Genomic DNA, 16872 nt, shown 5'->3' on the forward strand with positions numbered 1-16872 from the left:
CATGAAGCCTGGAGGAAGCGTGCCTCATCTTCCGCCTAGGAACCCTCCAACCACAAAGGATGAACTCGGACTTCTCCAGTTTCCTCATTTCCCCTCCCCCCACCTTGTCTCAGTCCCAACCCTTGAACTCAGCACCACCTTCCTAACCTGCAATGTTCTTCCTGACCTCTCCGCACCCACCCCCACTCCGGCCTATCACCCTCACCTTAACCTCCTTCCACCTATCGCATTTCCAATGCCCCTCCTCCCTACCTTTTATCTTAGCCTGGTTGGCACACTTCCCTCATTCCTGAAGAAGGGCTCATGCCCGAAACATCGATTCTCCTACTCCTTGGATGCTGCGTGACCTGCTGCGCTTTTCCAGCAACACATTTTCAACTCATTCTATACTGTGCCCTCTTTAGGTGCTGTTTAGCCTACTCTACTTAGATTATGTATAGGAGGTGAGGTATAGGAGACTAAGTGTGAAATCTCCCACTTTGGTCCTGTCAATATTTCTTTAATTAATTTTAAAGTCCCTCTCACTTCATGCCCGAATATTAACTTGAAGGGAGTGAACTGAGTAAATTTGTTTGGGGCATCTCTAATGGCAAACAATACGAATGGGATACCTTTATCCCAATAATTCGGGTAATCCTGACAGTATGTTCTCAACAAGAGCTTCATGATGCCACCTTTCTAAAGCTTCCTGGGATTCAGGATGATATGCACTGGATTTAAAGTGCTTTATACCTAAGCTATTCATAGCCTCCTTAAACAGCGTAGCTGTAAAACTTGACCCTTGCTCTGACTGAATCTCTCTGGGTCGCCCATACCATGTGAAGAAAACTATTAACTCCTTTACTACCCTTTTGCCTTGATACTCCGTAATGGAATTGCCTCTGGGAATTTGGTAGACTCATCCATTATGTTTAATAAGTATTGATTCCCACTTTTAGTTCTCAGGAGGGGTCCTACACAATCAATTATTACCCACGTGAAAGGTTCTTCAAATCTGGGAATTGGCAACAAACTTGCTGGTTTTATTACCACCTGTGGCTTACTACATTTGGCATGTATGACCATCTTTGTGCACTCCAGGCCAGTAAAAATGTTTTTGTACCTTAGCCTGAGTCTTTCTTACACCTAAGTGACCTCCTAAAGGTAGTTCATCTGCTACTGTAACATGTCCTGTCTGTATGCTACTGGCAACACAATCTCATGCACTTTGGCATAATTTTCCTCTGCACTAACCTGCTGTGGTCTCCTTTTCCATCTTATGATTCTATTTTAATAAACCTGCAGAATATTTTCTGCCTCCTTTTCAGAGTAAGCATCCACATATATATCTTTTATCTGTTGCAAGGCTTTTAGCCTTTCCTTACTAAACACTTCTGTCTGACCATCTGCCTGTTCAGGTTTTTCCTGCACCATTATGCTAACTGAACCTCAGCTACTTCATCATTCTCTTTACTTTTCACTTTGTGCTGTGACTTATGATAGTGGGATCTGGTTACTACAGAGTCTGGGAAAATACCAGGGTATTAATTGCTCACTGATTCCTGAGGAAGGGCCTGTGCCCGAAACGTCGAATCTCCTGTTCCCTGGATGCTGCCTGACCTGCTGTGCTGTTCCAGCAATAAAGTTTCAACTTTGATCTCCAGCATCTGCAGACCTCACTTTCTCCTATTAATTGCTCAGTCAATTAACTGTTTTAAATGCTCAGTTTCTTGGTCTTGCTTGGGCATCTCCATACAAGGGGTGTCATTCCCATATTGGATCCTGCCAAATCATTTCCAAGTCTTGAGTTGGCACTCCAACCTGATCTTACATAGGGGAATGCTAAAATTCTGTCCATCTATCCCACAGATTACCACACTCTCAGATAACAGAACAGAAAGAGTGCATATTCGCTCAACTCTCACATTCAGCGACTGGTTAGATCCTGTATCTCTCAAAATTATAACTTCTGCTCTTTCTCCCCCTGTTCTTTCTGAGTAAACTTTACCCACAGAAGCAAATTCTTTGGAGAGGTCAGGTACCTACTCCATACCCAGCCCCTGCCTAGGCTGTACGCTCTCCTTCAGCTCCTCTGCTCTTCTTGGGGTATCCTTTTCTACCTTCACTAAGGCCACTGGCTTAGCTTCTTTTACCACATCTTTCCCCACAGTGCCTTTCTTTAATGACAAGTGCTATCCAACCTTCTGGCAATGAAAACACCTTTTCCCAGTGCCCTTCTGAAACTATTGGCAATGTAACTGTGTGTCCTACTCCATTACAGTGAAAACACCAGAGGTCTTTCACCTACTGTCCACCCTCTTGAGCTTTATTAACTTGTGATAAAATCTTACCAGTGTTCTCTATTCTTTGTTTCGTAGTGTAGGATCTCCCCTTCTTCCAACTTCTATCCCTCACAGGCTGGATTGCACCAAAACGTATTCATCTGCTAATCCTGCTGCCCTTCTCACTTCCTGAACTTTCTGTTCCTCCACATGAATTCTTACGATCTCGGAAGTGAGTTTTTGAACTCCTCCAGGAGAATAATCTCTCAGAGCCTCAAAGGTCTTACTTATTTTTAAGGCCCACACCCATCAAAATTACTAAAGTTTAATTCTTTCAAGTTCAACAAAAGCCTGTTTCTCTGACACACCTAACTGTCTGAATAATTCCCTTACAATTTCAGCTTTACTTTTGTCCTTAGTTAAACCCAAATCTAACTTAATTGCTAATTCTAAAAGTATGACCTTTTTCTTTCATTCTAAACATCCTTGGCAAATTTGAGAATCACCTTCAAATCCCAGAACCTCTTTAGCAATTTTAAAAGCAATTTCTCTCATTTTTAATTTAATCAACCACAAGTCACTGAAGTTCAAAACAATGTCGCACCTACTTTTTTTTTTAAAAGATCTAAGACACTAGCCTGCAAGTGTTTAAATCTGCTGGGATTTTTCGTACCCCCAAATCTATTAAAATCTGTCAAAGCCAGTTCAAATCTCAGATGAAAGTCCTCAAACAGTTACAACCCGGGGTAAACATCTCTGCGAATTTAAACCTGACACACAGAAAAGATTCACCTCGTTCTGTAATCTGAAAATTCAAGAGACCAAGAACTATCCCAAACTATCCCAAAAAAAGAATAACTTTTTAAAAAGTCTAATAAAGAATAATTTACAACAATTTACAACTCCTTTCTCTAACCTATCTTTTACCTTCCCTATCACAATACTAATCTGATAAAATCCATAATTAACATTTATTGAAAAATTCAAATTTCAAAACCATCTTTGTATCTTCCTCTGTAGATTGCTCTCCATGTCGGTGCTGATGTTTTCTCTCTGGGCAAATTCCTTCTCTAGACAGGTACCTCTCACACAGAGTTCTGACTAGCAGCCTATATCTGTTGATCTTTTGGCAGTTCTCCTCCAACTGTTCAATTTTCCCTAGTCTTATACCCCAAAGCATCGGATCATTTCATTGGTCTTATCTAACCCAACTCTTGATCGGAGTTTGGTATTTTGGAACATAAAATTCAAATTCGGCCAATCAGTTTAAATTTTCTTTGTCTCCAGGCAACCCAGCTAATCCAGCTGTTCAACCAAATAACAGGTACCAATTGAATGCACTGCTTTGTCCTGGATGGTGTAAAGCTTTTGAGTGCTGTTGGAGTTATACCTATTCAGCCAAGTGGAGAACATTCCATTACAGTCCTGAACTGTGCTTGGTAGGTGATGGGCAGGCTTTGGGTAGTCAGGAGTCACTAATCATTGCAGAATTCCCACTCTCTGGCTTGTTCTTGTAAACAAAGTATTTATACAACTCGTCCAATTCACATCAGTTTCTGATGAATAGTAACAACAGGAATCTCAAAAGTGGTGGATTCAGTGATGGTTATGCCATTGAATGCCTTGGGGACATGATGCGCACTTATGAACATAAAAACTAGGAGCAGGAGGCAGCCATCTGGCCCTTCGAGGCTGCTCCACCATTCAATAGGACATCGCTGATCTTTTCATGGAGTCAGCTCCACTTAACACAGTCTCACCGTATCTCTTAATTACTTTTGTCATGACAAGGCAGTGAACCCTTCTGCTAATTAACCCAAACACCCAGAAAAGCTCACATTGCTACGTAATCTGTTCAAGTATGAGTGACAGAGAACTTCCAAATTCCACTATTTAAAGAAAACAAAGATCAATTTATTCTTTAACTCTAAAAATGAACATTAAACAACTATTTACAACACTAAGACTTCTTTCTCTAAAATGTTTGATATCTATCTCCCACTCTATAAACAATATGCTGTTCTGAAAAAAATCTATTAAAATTACATCAAGTTAAGTTCAAAACCACACATTTGCTGTTGTTGTCGTTGTCGGTCTTCCTCTGGCTATAGATTTCCCTGGGTTGTCTTTGGTCTTTTACTGCAAAGATATTTCATATGAAATAGGTACCCTTTGATAGACAGTGTGTTGCTGGCAATTACTCTGGCAAAGGCAGTTGGTCTCTCTCTCTCTGGCTAACTCTCAAAATGCCTGCATCTTTATACTCCAAACATTGGATTATTGCATTGCTTTGATGTTGACAAAACAGTAAATTCAAAATCAATTGGGCTTTAGTAACTGGGGCATAATTTAAACTGATTCGTTAAATTCAAATGGTTGCCAACATAGCTACCAAAACTCAGGTATTTGGTTCACAGCCCAATGTTACATATTTTCAATTTTTCAGTACATACTGAGACTGCTAGTCAGTCATAGGACAGGTACCAGCAAGTTGTCAGTGCAAACAGCATTCACTCTCTCAAAGGTACAGTACATGTCTTCAACTTCATAACACTTCTATTGTTCAAAAAAAAACTTAGCTTTTAAAATGTGTACTGAAGTAGTGTCAACTACTTCACTGGACAGGGAATTCCATAGATTTACAACCCTCTGGGTGAAGAAGTCCCTTCTCAATTCAGTCCTAAATCTGCTTCCCCTTATTTTGAGGTAATTCCTTCTTGTCCTAGTTCCACCTGCCAATGGAAATATCCTCTCTACTTATCTATCCCCTTCATAATTTTATATGTTCCTATAAGATCCCCACTCATTTTTCTGAATTCCAATGAATATAATCCCAGTCTACTCAGACTCTCCTCATAAGTCAACCATTTCAACTCCGGAACCAACCTAGTGAACCTCCTCTATGCCCCCTCTAGTGCCAGTACATCCTTTCTCAAATAAGGAGACCAAAACCACACAGTATTCCAGGTGTGGCCCACCAGCACCCGGTACAGCTGCAACATAATTTTCCTGCTTTTAAACTTAATCCCTTTAGCAATGAAGGACAAAATTCCATTTGCCTTCCTAACTACCCATTGTATCTGCAGACCAACCCCCTGTGATTCATGCACAAGGGAACTCCTAGGTTCCTCTGCATAGCAGCATGCTGCAACGTTTTAGCATTCAAGTAATAAGCCTTTTTACTGTTACTCCTACCAAAATGGATGACTTCACATTTATTAACATTGCATTCCACCTACCAGACCTTTCTGCACTCACTCAATGTATCTATGTTCCTCTGCAAAGTTTCAAGTACTCTGCACACTTTGCCCTACCACTCATCTTAGTGTCATCTGCAAACTTTGACACACTATACATCGTCCCCAATGACAAAGCATTTATATAAATTGTGAATAATTGCAGTCCCAACACTGATCCCTGAGGCACACTATTCGTTGCTCATTGCCAGCCAAAAGAGCACTCATTTATCCCCACTCTTTGCTTCCTGTTAGTCAACCAATCCTCAACCCATTCTAATACTTTACCCTCACTTGTTAAAAATCACAACACCAGGCTATAGTCCAACAGGTTTATTTGGAACACTAGCTTTCAGAGCACTGCTCCTTCATCAGGTGGTTCTGGAGCAGGACCATAATTTATAGCAATAGATTACAGTGTCATGCAACTGAAATGATACATTGAACAAACCTAGATTGTTGTTAAGTCTTTAAAGATGTTACTTGCCCAACCTGAAAAATATCCGGGCCTTGCTGCAAATGGACATACATTGTTCCAGTATCTCAGAAGTCACAAGTGCAAATTGTACAATCTGCAACAACTCCACTTCTGACATTGAGGAGGAGGAAGGTCATTGATGCAGAGTACACTATCTTTGCTAGCTTCAATGCTTCATTCAGTTGGTATTGAGATATTGTGTTATGAGATTGTGTTATATGGTATCTTTATTAACTCACTAACCAGCTCACTATATTCATTAATACTGGATTTGGAGATGCAGGTGTTGAACTGGGGTGTACAAAGGTAAAAATCACACAACACCAGACTATAGTCCAACAGGTTTATTTGTAAGCGCTAGCTTTTGGAATGCTGCTCCTTCATCAGGCATTCTCCACAACCACCTGATGAAAGCTAGAGCCTCCAATAAATGTGTTGGACTAAAACCTGGTGTTGTGTGATTTTTAACATTAATACCGGATTACTGTTCATTCATTCATAACCCTTTACTAACCCGTTATTTACCATAACACTGTTTCAGTTATTCATAAAACCGCGGTTCTGTAGTATATTTTACTATCCAAATTTAAAACAACCCTTTCAAACCCATTACTACATTTCACACCTTATCAGCTCTTGCAACAAGTAATGTTTACCTCTGAATAAGTGTAGCATAAAGAAAAATACCAGTCCCATCAAGTCTCCATGAAACATTATAATATTAATCAGCCCTTACCAACCAGTTTCCCCAATTAGTAAATACCTGTTAAATACCTTTTATCTGGGACATTATCCCTTTAAGAAACTAACTGACAAAACAATGCTTCCATGAAATTGCATGAATGAAACTCATACCTGTAAATTACAAATAAATCTCACAACCCAGCTACAGTAATCAGTTTAATATCCTTTATTAAGTACAGTACAATTTCTAACCTATTTACAGCATATAGGTCAAGTATTTTACTAACATTTACTAATTTAAAAGACAAAAGGATTAAAACTTCTTAATTATGCAAGCAAACCAGACAGACACCTTTAATCCCATGTGCTAAATTTAGCACATTTTAACCGATCTCCTGTCTCCCCTGACAGAAGCCACTCAAAGAGGTAAAAACAAGGACTGCAGATGCTGGAAACCAGAGTCTAGATTAGAGTTGTGCTGGAAAAGCACAGTTCAGGCAGCATCTGAGGAACAGGAAAATCAAAGTTTCTGGTAAAAGCCCGTCATCAGGAATAGAGGCAAAGAGACAGGCGGCACTCAAACCTTTGTGTACTTTAGATAAAAAAATTGTAACATCATACTAATGGAATTTTAATTTATGTAAGAACTGTGAATAAAGGGGCTCCTGGAAGAACTGTATTTCGATATTCTATTGCCACCTCAAACTTGTGCTGTGATTGCTGAATGAAAGAACCTATTCTTGCCACTCACCTATTCTGGTCGCTATTTGAACAGTGTTCAACATGGGTACTATTCCAACAGCCAAAGTTTTCTTATTCAGATTTGACCCAATGCCACAAGCTTTCAGGAGCCTGAAGTTAACGTTGTGGACTTTTAGGGTAACTTCCTCCTCACTGCATTCCATTGAACCATCACTTCTGGTGGGTCTGTATCATCAGTGGCATAGTACACAGAGGAATAGTGACGATGGTATCAGTAATATTGGCTGCAAGGTATGATTCAGTATGAGTATGATTACAAGAGACTGTTCCTTGATTTAGTCTGTGGAACAGCTCTCCCAATTCTTAAGAACTTTTAAGAGTGACACTGTAGTTTTCAGTTTCTAAGTCAATATATGATGGTTCTTCCAACTGAGTTTCTTTTTGACTGTAACAGTTTCAAACAACTGAATGGTTTGCTATGCTATTTCAGAGAGGATTTAAGAGTCAACCAGAATGTAAGCAGCAAGGCACCATCTGGTAATTCTTTGGTCTTTATAACCTTCCATACGAATCTTTTCTTTGATCTCGAAACCAGTCCTCACCAACACCCTGCTTGGCAATTAATACAGGATTACAGCCTATTTCTTCTGCCTGGCCTAGCAGTAACTATGTAGGTCTTCTTCCTCAAATCTCTCCGACTGACTGACTGACAAACAGGTTGTACACATTTTGGACAGCTGCCTCCTTTGTGTCAAGATGCTAAAACCTGTACATCACTTTCAAAACATTTAATCTGAACCCTAGATCCTATGGGCGGCATGGTGGCTCGGTGTTTAGCACTGCTGCCTCACAGCACCAAGGACCCGGGTTCGATTCCAGCCTCAGGCAACTGCCTGTGTGGAGTTTGCATATTCTCTCCGTGTCTGCATGGGTTTCCTCTGGGTGCTCTGGTTTCCTCCCATAGTTCAAAGATGTGCATGCCAAATGAATTGGCCATGCTAAATTGCACATAGTGTATGGTGCATTGGTCAGAGGGAAATGGGTCTGGGTGGGTTACTCTATGGAAGGTTGGTGTGAACTTGTTGGGCTGAAGGGCCTGTTTCCACATTGTTGGGGAATCTAACCTGTGGCGACCAGAGATCACAACTTTGGCTCTGGACAGACTTAGTATAAGGTTACATGCCTTTCTCCAAGCTAACCTATTTCACTTTGAATTAAAAAGGAGCCAACTTAAAGCTTGACTGTTTATAAAATTCTGCATTTGTAACAATTACTGCTCAGAACAATACGATTCAAAATTGATTGTTGACTGAGCAACTTAGCTTGTAAATAGATACTTGTAAGAAAACATTAGAATTTCCTTCTCTGCCAAAGTCCCCAGCTGAAAACAAACATTCATTTCCAAATCTACTGCAAGATTTGTACCCACTAATTACAACTGATCCCTTGAATCTAAGCCAGGAGGGATGTGAATAATAAAGGTGTCCTGTGCAAGGCATCACATTTTTAAAGGTACTTAACCAACAAGTCATAAAATGAAGATAAGAAAAGAACTAGAAACCAATAACAACTTAGAAATTTCCTGCAGTAAACCGACAGATAAAATACTAACTCCTTCCTAACGTAAATGCAAACTGCTGAATAGGAGGGCTGCAATGGGAGTGGCCAAATCATGTACTTGCAAACATTTGATTGGACCAGTTCCAATTCAATATCATAATCATTGTTTAGTCACCAGTTAACGGATCACATCATAAAAACTGCTTTCTGCACTCCGTACTGGCTTGACTCATGAACATTTGCCCTTAAAGATATTCTCTACAGTTAATTTATGCAATATCATCTTGTCTCAAAGAAATTAAAGGCAAAAGGTTGCTTTCATGTTCAGCAAATATCAATTAAAGAATAAAACTGTACTTTGTTTATTTCTCCCAGGCCCATTTTCTGATTACTTGCAGAACAGAACTCAATCTCTGTGGCCTAAAACTGCCCTATATCCCAAAGGACTAATATACTGAACTTGCAGAAATGTTACATTGACAGCAGTTAAAATATTAGGTACCTACAGTGTGGAAACAGGCCCTTCAGCCCAACAAGTCCACACTGACCATCCAAAGAGAAACCCACCCCCTTTATTTACCCCTACCTAATCCACCTAACACTACGGGCAATTTAGCATGGCCAATTCACCTAATCTGCACATCTTTGAACTGTGGGAGGAAACCAGAGCACCCGGAGGAAACCCACACAGACACGGGGAGGTGGGAATTGAACTCAGGTCCCTGATCATGTGAGGCAGCAGTGCTAACCACTGAGCCACCGTGCCTCCCACTTTTTTTGTGGAATTCTCCAATATACACTCTAACATAAAATTAGGAGCAGAGCAGACCATTCAGCCCCTCATCCCTGCTTCATTATTCAATAAGATCCTGGTTGCTTTGTTTGTGTCTCAAATTCTAAGTCTCATCAAACCTTCAAAACCTTGAATTCTTGTTGGCAAGGAAATCAACCTACTGCTTTAAAATTACTCGATGATCCTGCCTACTTTGTGAGGTAGAGGGTTCCAAACTCTCACATTTGCAAAGTGGAAAAAAATTCTCATCTCATTCCTAAAAGGGTGACCCCCTAACTTTAAAACAGCCCCACTAGTTCCGGATCTACCCATAGGAGAAAACATCCATTCTACATCCACTCGAGGCTGAGGGGTGACCTTATAGAGGTTTACAAAATTATGAGGGGCATGGATAGGATAAATAGGCAAAGTCTTTGCCCTGGGGTCGGGGTGTCCAGAACTAGAGGGCATAGGCTTGGGGTGAGAGGGGAAAGATATAAAAAAGACCTAAAGGGCAACTTTTTCGCGCAGAGGGTGGTACGTGTATGGAATGAGCTGCCAGAGGTTGTGGTGGAGGCTGGTACAATTGCAACATTTAAGAGGTATTTGGATGGGTATATGAATAGGAAGGGTTTGGAGGGATATGGGCCGGGTGCTGGCAGGTGGGACTAGATTGGGTTGTGATATCTGGTCTGCATGGACAGGTTGGACCGAAGGGTCTGTTTCCATGCTGTATATCTCTATGACTATGACCCTCAGGATCTTAAATACTTCAAACAAGTCACCCCTCAATCTTCCACACCACTAAAAAATAAGCCCATTCGATCAACCTATCCTTTAATACAGTCTACTCATTCTTGGTATAAACCAAGTAAACTTCCTGTATGACTATTATGAATGCTACAGAGCCTTTAGGTTTGTCTTTCTGTTATTTTTGTACCACCTCCACTATTTAGTTTAAAGCCCTCTCCACTTCCCTTGTTAAAAGATTTGCTAGAGCACTGGTCAAGGCACATTTCAGGTGCAGATCATCCCAACAATATAGCCCATGTTCTCAAATACTGATATCAGTGCTCCATGAACCAAAACTCACTTTCCCTATATTATCTTTCATGTCATATTCACTAGTCATGTCTTCTGCCAATTTGTACATGGCTCACATAATAAGAGATTATTACCATCAGGTTTCTGCTGTTCAGTGTGATGTCTGCTCCTCATATCTGTCTAAGCAAAACATCTTTCCTTGTACCTATGTCACTAGTACTTACAAGGACCACAACAAATTAACCCTTCCCCTTCTGAATCCTGAACAAACATCCCAAATCTTGACACGAGGTAGGCAACATAGTCTATTGGCATCATGCTTTCAGCTACACAGTTAGGGTGAGAGGGGAAAGATATAAAAGAGGCCTAAGGAGCAACGTTTTCATGTAGAGGGTGGTACGTGTATGGATTGAGCTGCCAGAGGAAGTAGTGGAGGCTAATACAATTGCAACATTTAAAAGGCATCTGGATGGGTATATGAGTAGGAAAGGTTTGGAGGGATATGGGCCAGGTGCTGACAGGTGGGACTAGATTGGGTTTGGGATAACTGGTCGGCATGGATGAGTTGGACCAAAAGGTCTGTTTCTGTGCTGTACATCTCTATGACTCTATAACAGTGTCTATTCTCTCTCACTATACTATCCCCTACTTATTACTGTCCCCACATGCTTCGTTTCCTCTATCACAGTGCCATGGTCCTTCAGCTCATTCATTCAAACAGAAAGAACGTTAAACTTGTTGCAAACACTTAATGCGCTGACACTTCTGTCTCATTTACAGTCTCACACTCCTTTCTCTATCTGAACGGTTGTGACCACTTCCTGGTACAAAATGGCCATGTAACAATGTACCTTCCTGATATGTCACAATATCTGTAGTTTATCCTCCAGCATAAACTGAACTGAAGCTATTCCAGCTGCATCACTGCAGTCATGTCTCAGCTAGATCATACTAGCATCCAGAAGCTCCCACATGCTGCAGCCATGACACATTATCTGCCCTTCCATCCTTAATGTTTAATTAACTAAAATAATGTGTTCAAGTTTATTTTACATATTTTACTATTTCCACGTGTCTATGTACTACTGAAAACCTTAGGAATAGAACAGATCTTAACCACTGGCCTGATACTCAAACAGTTAGTTTCTCCCCTATACAATAACAATCAATTTTTAAAATGGTGAAAAAGTAGAAGCAGCAAAACAAAGGTGCAGGTCTTTCCCTTCCTACCAAACTGGCTTACTCATCAAATTATCAGCACTTTCACACTTCATTCAATATAACCATGAGAAATGGTGAGATTTCACACAATTAAGCCTTGCTTACCAGTATTTAAAATGCCAACCTTTAGGGAATTTTAACAAACAGAACAAAACCCAAACATTAAGTCCTGAACCAGCACTTCCTCTTCTAAGTATGCACTGCTTGCACAGAATGACTGCTCTGATAAAGAGGACAGTATTCAAAACACTTCAACCAATGTATCAAAGATCTTGTGAAGCATTTTAACCATGTCTACACCCAGCATATACATATGATCTTCAATAAGGTACTCAACAAGGTTCCACAGGTAGACTGGTTAGTAAGGTTAGATCACATAGAACCCAGGGAGAGCTAGCAATTTGGAAACAAAATTAGTTTGAAGATAGGAGACAAAGGGCAGCACGGTGGCTCAATGGTTAGCACTGCTGCCTCACAGCGCACAGGTTCAATTCCCGCCTCAGGCGACTGCGTGGAATTTGCACATTCTCTCCTTGTCTGCTTGGGTTTCCTCCCACAATCGCAAAAAAAATGTGCAGGTTAGATGAATTGACCATGCTAAATTGCCCGTACTGTTAGGTGAAGGGGTAAATGTAGGGGAATGGGTCTGGGTGGGTTGCGCTTCGGCGGGTCGGTGTGGACTTGTTGGGCCGAAGGGCCTGTTTCCACACTAAGTGATCTAAAAAAAAGGGCAGTGGTGGAGGGTTGTCACCAGCAGTGTGCAGCAAGGATCGGTGCACTACTTTTTGGCATTTATATACATGATTTGGATGGGAATATAGGAGGAATAGTTAGTAAGTTTGCAAAGGACACCAAAATTAGATTAGATTAGATTCCCTACAGTATGGAAACAGGGAACAGCCCAACAAGTCCACACTGATCCTCTGAAGAGTAACCCATCCAGACCCATTCCCCTTTCCTATATTTACCCCTGACTATGGGCAATTTAGCATGACCAATTCACCTAACCTGCACATCTATGGATTCTGGGAGGAAACCGGAGCACCCGGAGGAAACCCACGCAGACACAGGGAGAATGTGCAAACTCCACACAGTCAGTCACCCGAGGCCGGAATCAAACCCGGGTCCCTGGCGCTGAGAGGCAGCAGTGCTAACCACTGAGCCACCATGCTGTCCATGGTGAAGGGCTTGAACAGTGAAGGTTATCACAGACCTTATAGAAGGACCTTGATCAGACGGGCAGGGGAGTGGTAGATGGAGTTTAATTTAAATAAATATGAAGTGTTGCATTTTGGTAAACCAAATCGGGGCAGGGCTTATGCACTTAATGATAAAGTCCTTGGGGAACGTTGCTGATCAAAGAGACCTTGCGGTGCAGGTTCATAGTTCCTCGAAGATGGAGTTGCAGGTAGACAGATTAGTGAAGGTGACATTTGGTATACCTGCCTTTATTCGTCATTGCATTGACGATAGGAGTTGGGAAATCATGTTGCGACTGTACAGGACATTGGTTAGGCCAATTTTGGAATACTGCATTCAATCTGGTCTCCCCGCTATAGGGAAAGGGTTGTTAAACTTAAAAGGGTGCAGAAAAAATCCACAAGAATATTGCTGGGATTGGAGGGCTTGAGAGAAGCTGAATAGCGCTGGAAATGTGTTGCTGGAAAAGCGCAGCAGGTCAGTCAGCATCCAGGGAACAGGAGAATCGACGTTTCGGGCATAAGCCCTTCTTCAGGAATGGGGAAAGTTTGTCCAGCAGGCTAAGATAAAAGGTAGGGAGGAGGGACTTGGGAGAGGGGCGTCGGAAATGTGATAGGTGGAAAGAGGTCAAGGTGAGGGTGATAGGTCAGACTGGGGTGGGGGCGGAGAGGTCAGGAAGATCTCAGGTTAGGAAGGCGGTGCTGAATTTGATGGATTTGACTGAGACAGGGTGGGGGGAGGGGAAATGAGGAAACTGGTGAAATCCGAGTTCATCCCTTGTGGTTGGAAGGATATGGGCCAGGAGCAGACAGGTGGGACTAGTTTAGTCTGGGATTATGGTCGGCATGGACTGGTTGGAGGGAAGGGGGTGTTTCCGTGCCGTGTGACTCCATGAATTTTTGGAGATTTCCGAGAATTTTTTTTTCTTACCTGGATGATGCTGGAGGTGGGGGAGGTTGGAAATGGACCTCACTGACAGAAAGAGTAGCCGAGGCAGAAATCTTCCCCATGTTTCAAAAGGACTTGGATATTTTTCCACAAACCAGGAGGAATGGGATTAGGCTAAATTGCCTGTCAGCTAGCACAGAGCCAAAAGGGTCAAATGGTTTCCTTCCAAGCTGTAAATTTCTCTTTAATCCCACCCTATTAATATAATTTTCTCCCTCATCTACTAATGTAGCTCCCCGCAGAAAGTTACCTGTGTGATTTCCTTCAACAGCTCCTTGAGACAGGGATTTCTGGATTAGCGCCACTTTCTGGGTAGAGTCATAGGGTCATAGAGCTGTATGGCACGGTAACAGACCCTTCGGTCCAACTTGTCCGTGCCAACCAGATATCCTAACCTAATCTCGTCCCATTTGCAAGCACTTGGCCCATATCCCTCCAAACCCTTCCTATTCATACACCCATCCAAATGCCTTTTAAATGTTGTCATTGTGCCAGCCTCTGCCACTTCCTCTGGCAGCTCATTCCATACACACATCACCCTCTGTGTGAAAAGTTGCACCTTAAGTCCCTAAGTTTCCCCCCCCACCCTAAATCTATGCCCTCTAGTTCTGGACTCCCCCCTACCCCCAAACCTGGGGAAAAGAGATACAAAAGTTAATTTACTCTCCCCACAGGATAAAGAGTTGCCCAGAGGCAGGGGGTTTCACTCTGAACCTCACAAGACCAGTTCTGCGCAGTGACATCAACAATGGAACGAGGGGATCGCCTTCCTAACCTGAGATCTTCTTCCCGACCTCTCCGCCCCCACCCCAGTCTGACCTATCACCCTCACCTTGACCTCTTTCCACCTATCACATTTCCGACGCCCCTCTCCCAAGTCCCTCCTCCCTACCTTTTATCTTAGCCTGCTGGACAAACTTTCCCCATTCCTGAAGAAGGGCTTATGCCCGAAACGTCGATTCTCCTGTTCCCTGGATGCTGCCTGACCTGCTGCGCTTTTCCAGCAACACATTTCCAGCTCTGATCTCCAGCATCTGCAGACCTCACTTTCTCCTCAGAAGCTGAATAGGCTGAAACTATTTTTCCCTGAGTGTCAGAGGCTGAGGGGTCACCTTATAGAAGTTTATAAAATTATGAACATAGATAAAGTGAATAACCAAGGTCTTTTTCCCAGGGTAGGGGAATCCAAAATTATAGGGCATAGGCTTAAGAAGAGGGGAAAGATTTAAAATGGATTTAAAGGTACAACTTCACACAAAGAGTGGTGTGTATATGGAATGAGATGCCAGAGGTTGACAGTGGTACAATTATAACATTTATATGAATAGAAAGGTTTTAGTGGGATATTGGCCAAAGGCTAGATTAATTTAGAGTAGTGGTCAGCATGGAAGAATTGGACCAAAGGGTCTGTTTCATGCTGTATGACTCTATGACTTGTTAGATAGGCCAGTACTCAATCTTTTAGCTGACACATTGAACCTGGATCCCTACTTGCCCTCTCATGTAGATAAAGATTCCCCCTGCACACTTCCACATTTAAGCTAACATTGATTATACAAACAATAATTATGAAAACAAACCTTCCTGCTCAGCGAGCAAACCTACATCCAGAACCTCAACCTGAGCTACAAGTCTTCTCATAGCTCGCCAAATTGATTATACACTTAGCAATACAAAAATACATTATCTAGAAATCTGGTCATTGTTGGTGAGATCTTGCTATGCATAAATTGGCTGTCTCGTTACTTATTTTGCAACACTGACTACACTTCAGAAGCCAAAAAGTGTGGCTTATGCCCGAAACGTCGACTCTCCTCCTCGGATGCTGCCTGACCTGCTGTGCTTTTCCAACACCACACTTTTTGACTTCTGATTTCCAACATCTGCAGTCCTCACTTTTTCCTGAAAAGCACATCCTGAAAATGAGAAAGACACTACAGAAATGCAAGCGTGAGGAGGCTGGAATTCTCTTTGCTGTTGCTGCTTCTATGGCAACCTGGAATAGAATTTGTATTAAAGTATTCGGGGCTCGCTCATTGCAACTTCCTCACAGGAAGCGATGGCTTCCGCAGCAACTGCATCTCAAGGGTAACAGGGCCAGGTCCCGGGAGAGTCCGTACCTGCAACACCCGGGGAGAGGCATGGGCTGGAGGGAGGTAGGGAAGGAGCGATGGAACCCGAGGGCGGAGTACGGCCCCCACAGCCCGATACCGGAACAGCTCTACCCCCTTTACCCTCCCTCTTACCCTCCAGTGGGGTAACTGTTCCCTTCCCCGATACTCACCGCCCGACCCGGAAGCCGCGGTACCGTGTTCTTGTATTTCGAGGTTCGGAAGCGGTTCATTGCTCCCGCTCTCAGCCACGAAACCAACGATTGCTCCACCTGTCCGAGTAGCCGGGAACAACTGGAACAGCCTACCAGAGGGGAGGGGTGGGACCCAGCCACGCCTTACACCCCCCCCCACCCACAGACAGTGCGCCCGTCCACCACACAATCAGAGGCACCGCCCACTGCTGTAATGTCACATTGAAGAATAGTAAATCTCCACAACCCTACAGAATCACAGGGCTGCTCTCTCATGAAACAAGAGAGACGACTGGTGGTGGTTTAACATGCACACTTCAGGCGAGGGGACAGCCTGAGGCTGAGGTTCCTTCGTGTTAACTTCTACCGGCGCAGAAATTGAACCCCCACTGTTCGGATCACTGCATTACAAACCAGCTGGAGATCTCCAGCATCTAAAGTCCTCACTTTCTCCCACGTTA

At 42.6% G+C, this 16872-nt stretch overlaps 1 protein-coding gene across 1 annotated transcript in view; it reads right to left on the reverse strand.

The window, feature by feature from the left end:
• The window catches only part of LOC122560634 (coronin-7-like), a 172057-nt gene extending 155530 nt beyond the window's left edge, over positions 1-16527 (reverse strand). Inside the window, exon 1 of the mRNA XM_043711484.1 lies at positions 16391-16527. Within this exon, the coding sequence (XP_043567419.1) occupies positions 16391-16450 (60 nt within the window). The 5' untranslated portion in view covers positions 16451-16527. The remainder of the gene's footprint in view (positions 1-16390) is intronic.
• Positions 16528-16872: the final 345 nt, after the last annotated feature.

This window comes from Chiloscyllium plagiosum, chromosome 21, assembly GCF_004010195.1.
Source record: "Chiloscyllium plagiosum isolate BGI_BamShark_2017 chromosome 21, ASM401019v2, whole genome shotgun sequence".
Classification (NCBI taxonomy): Eukaryota; Metazoa; Chordata; class Chondrichthyes; order Orectolobiformes; family Hemiscylliidae; genus Chiloscyllium; species Chiloscyllium plagiosum.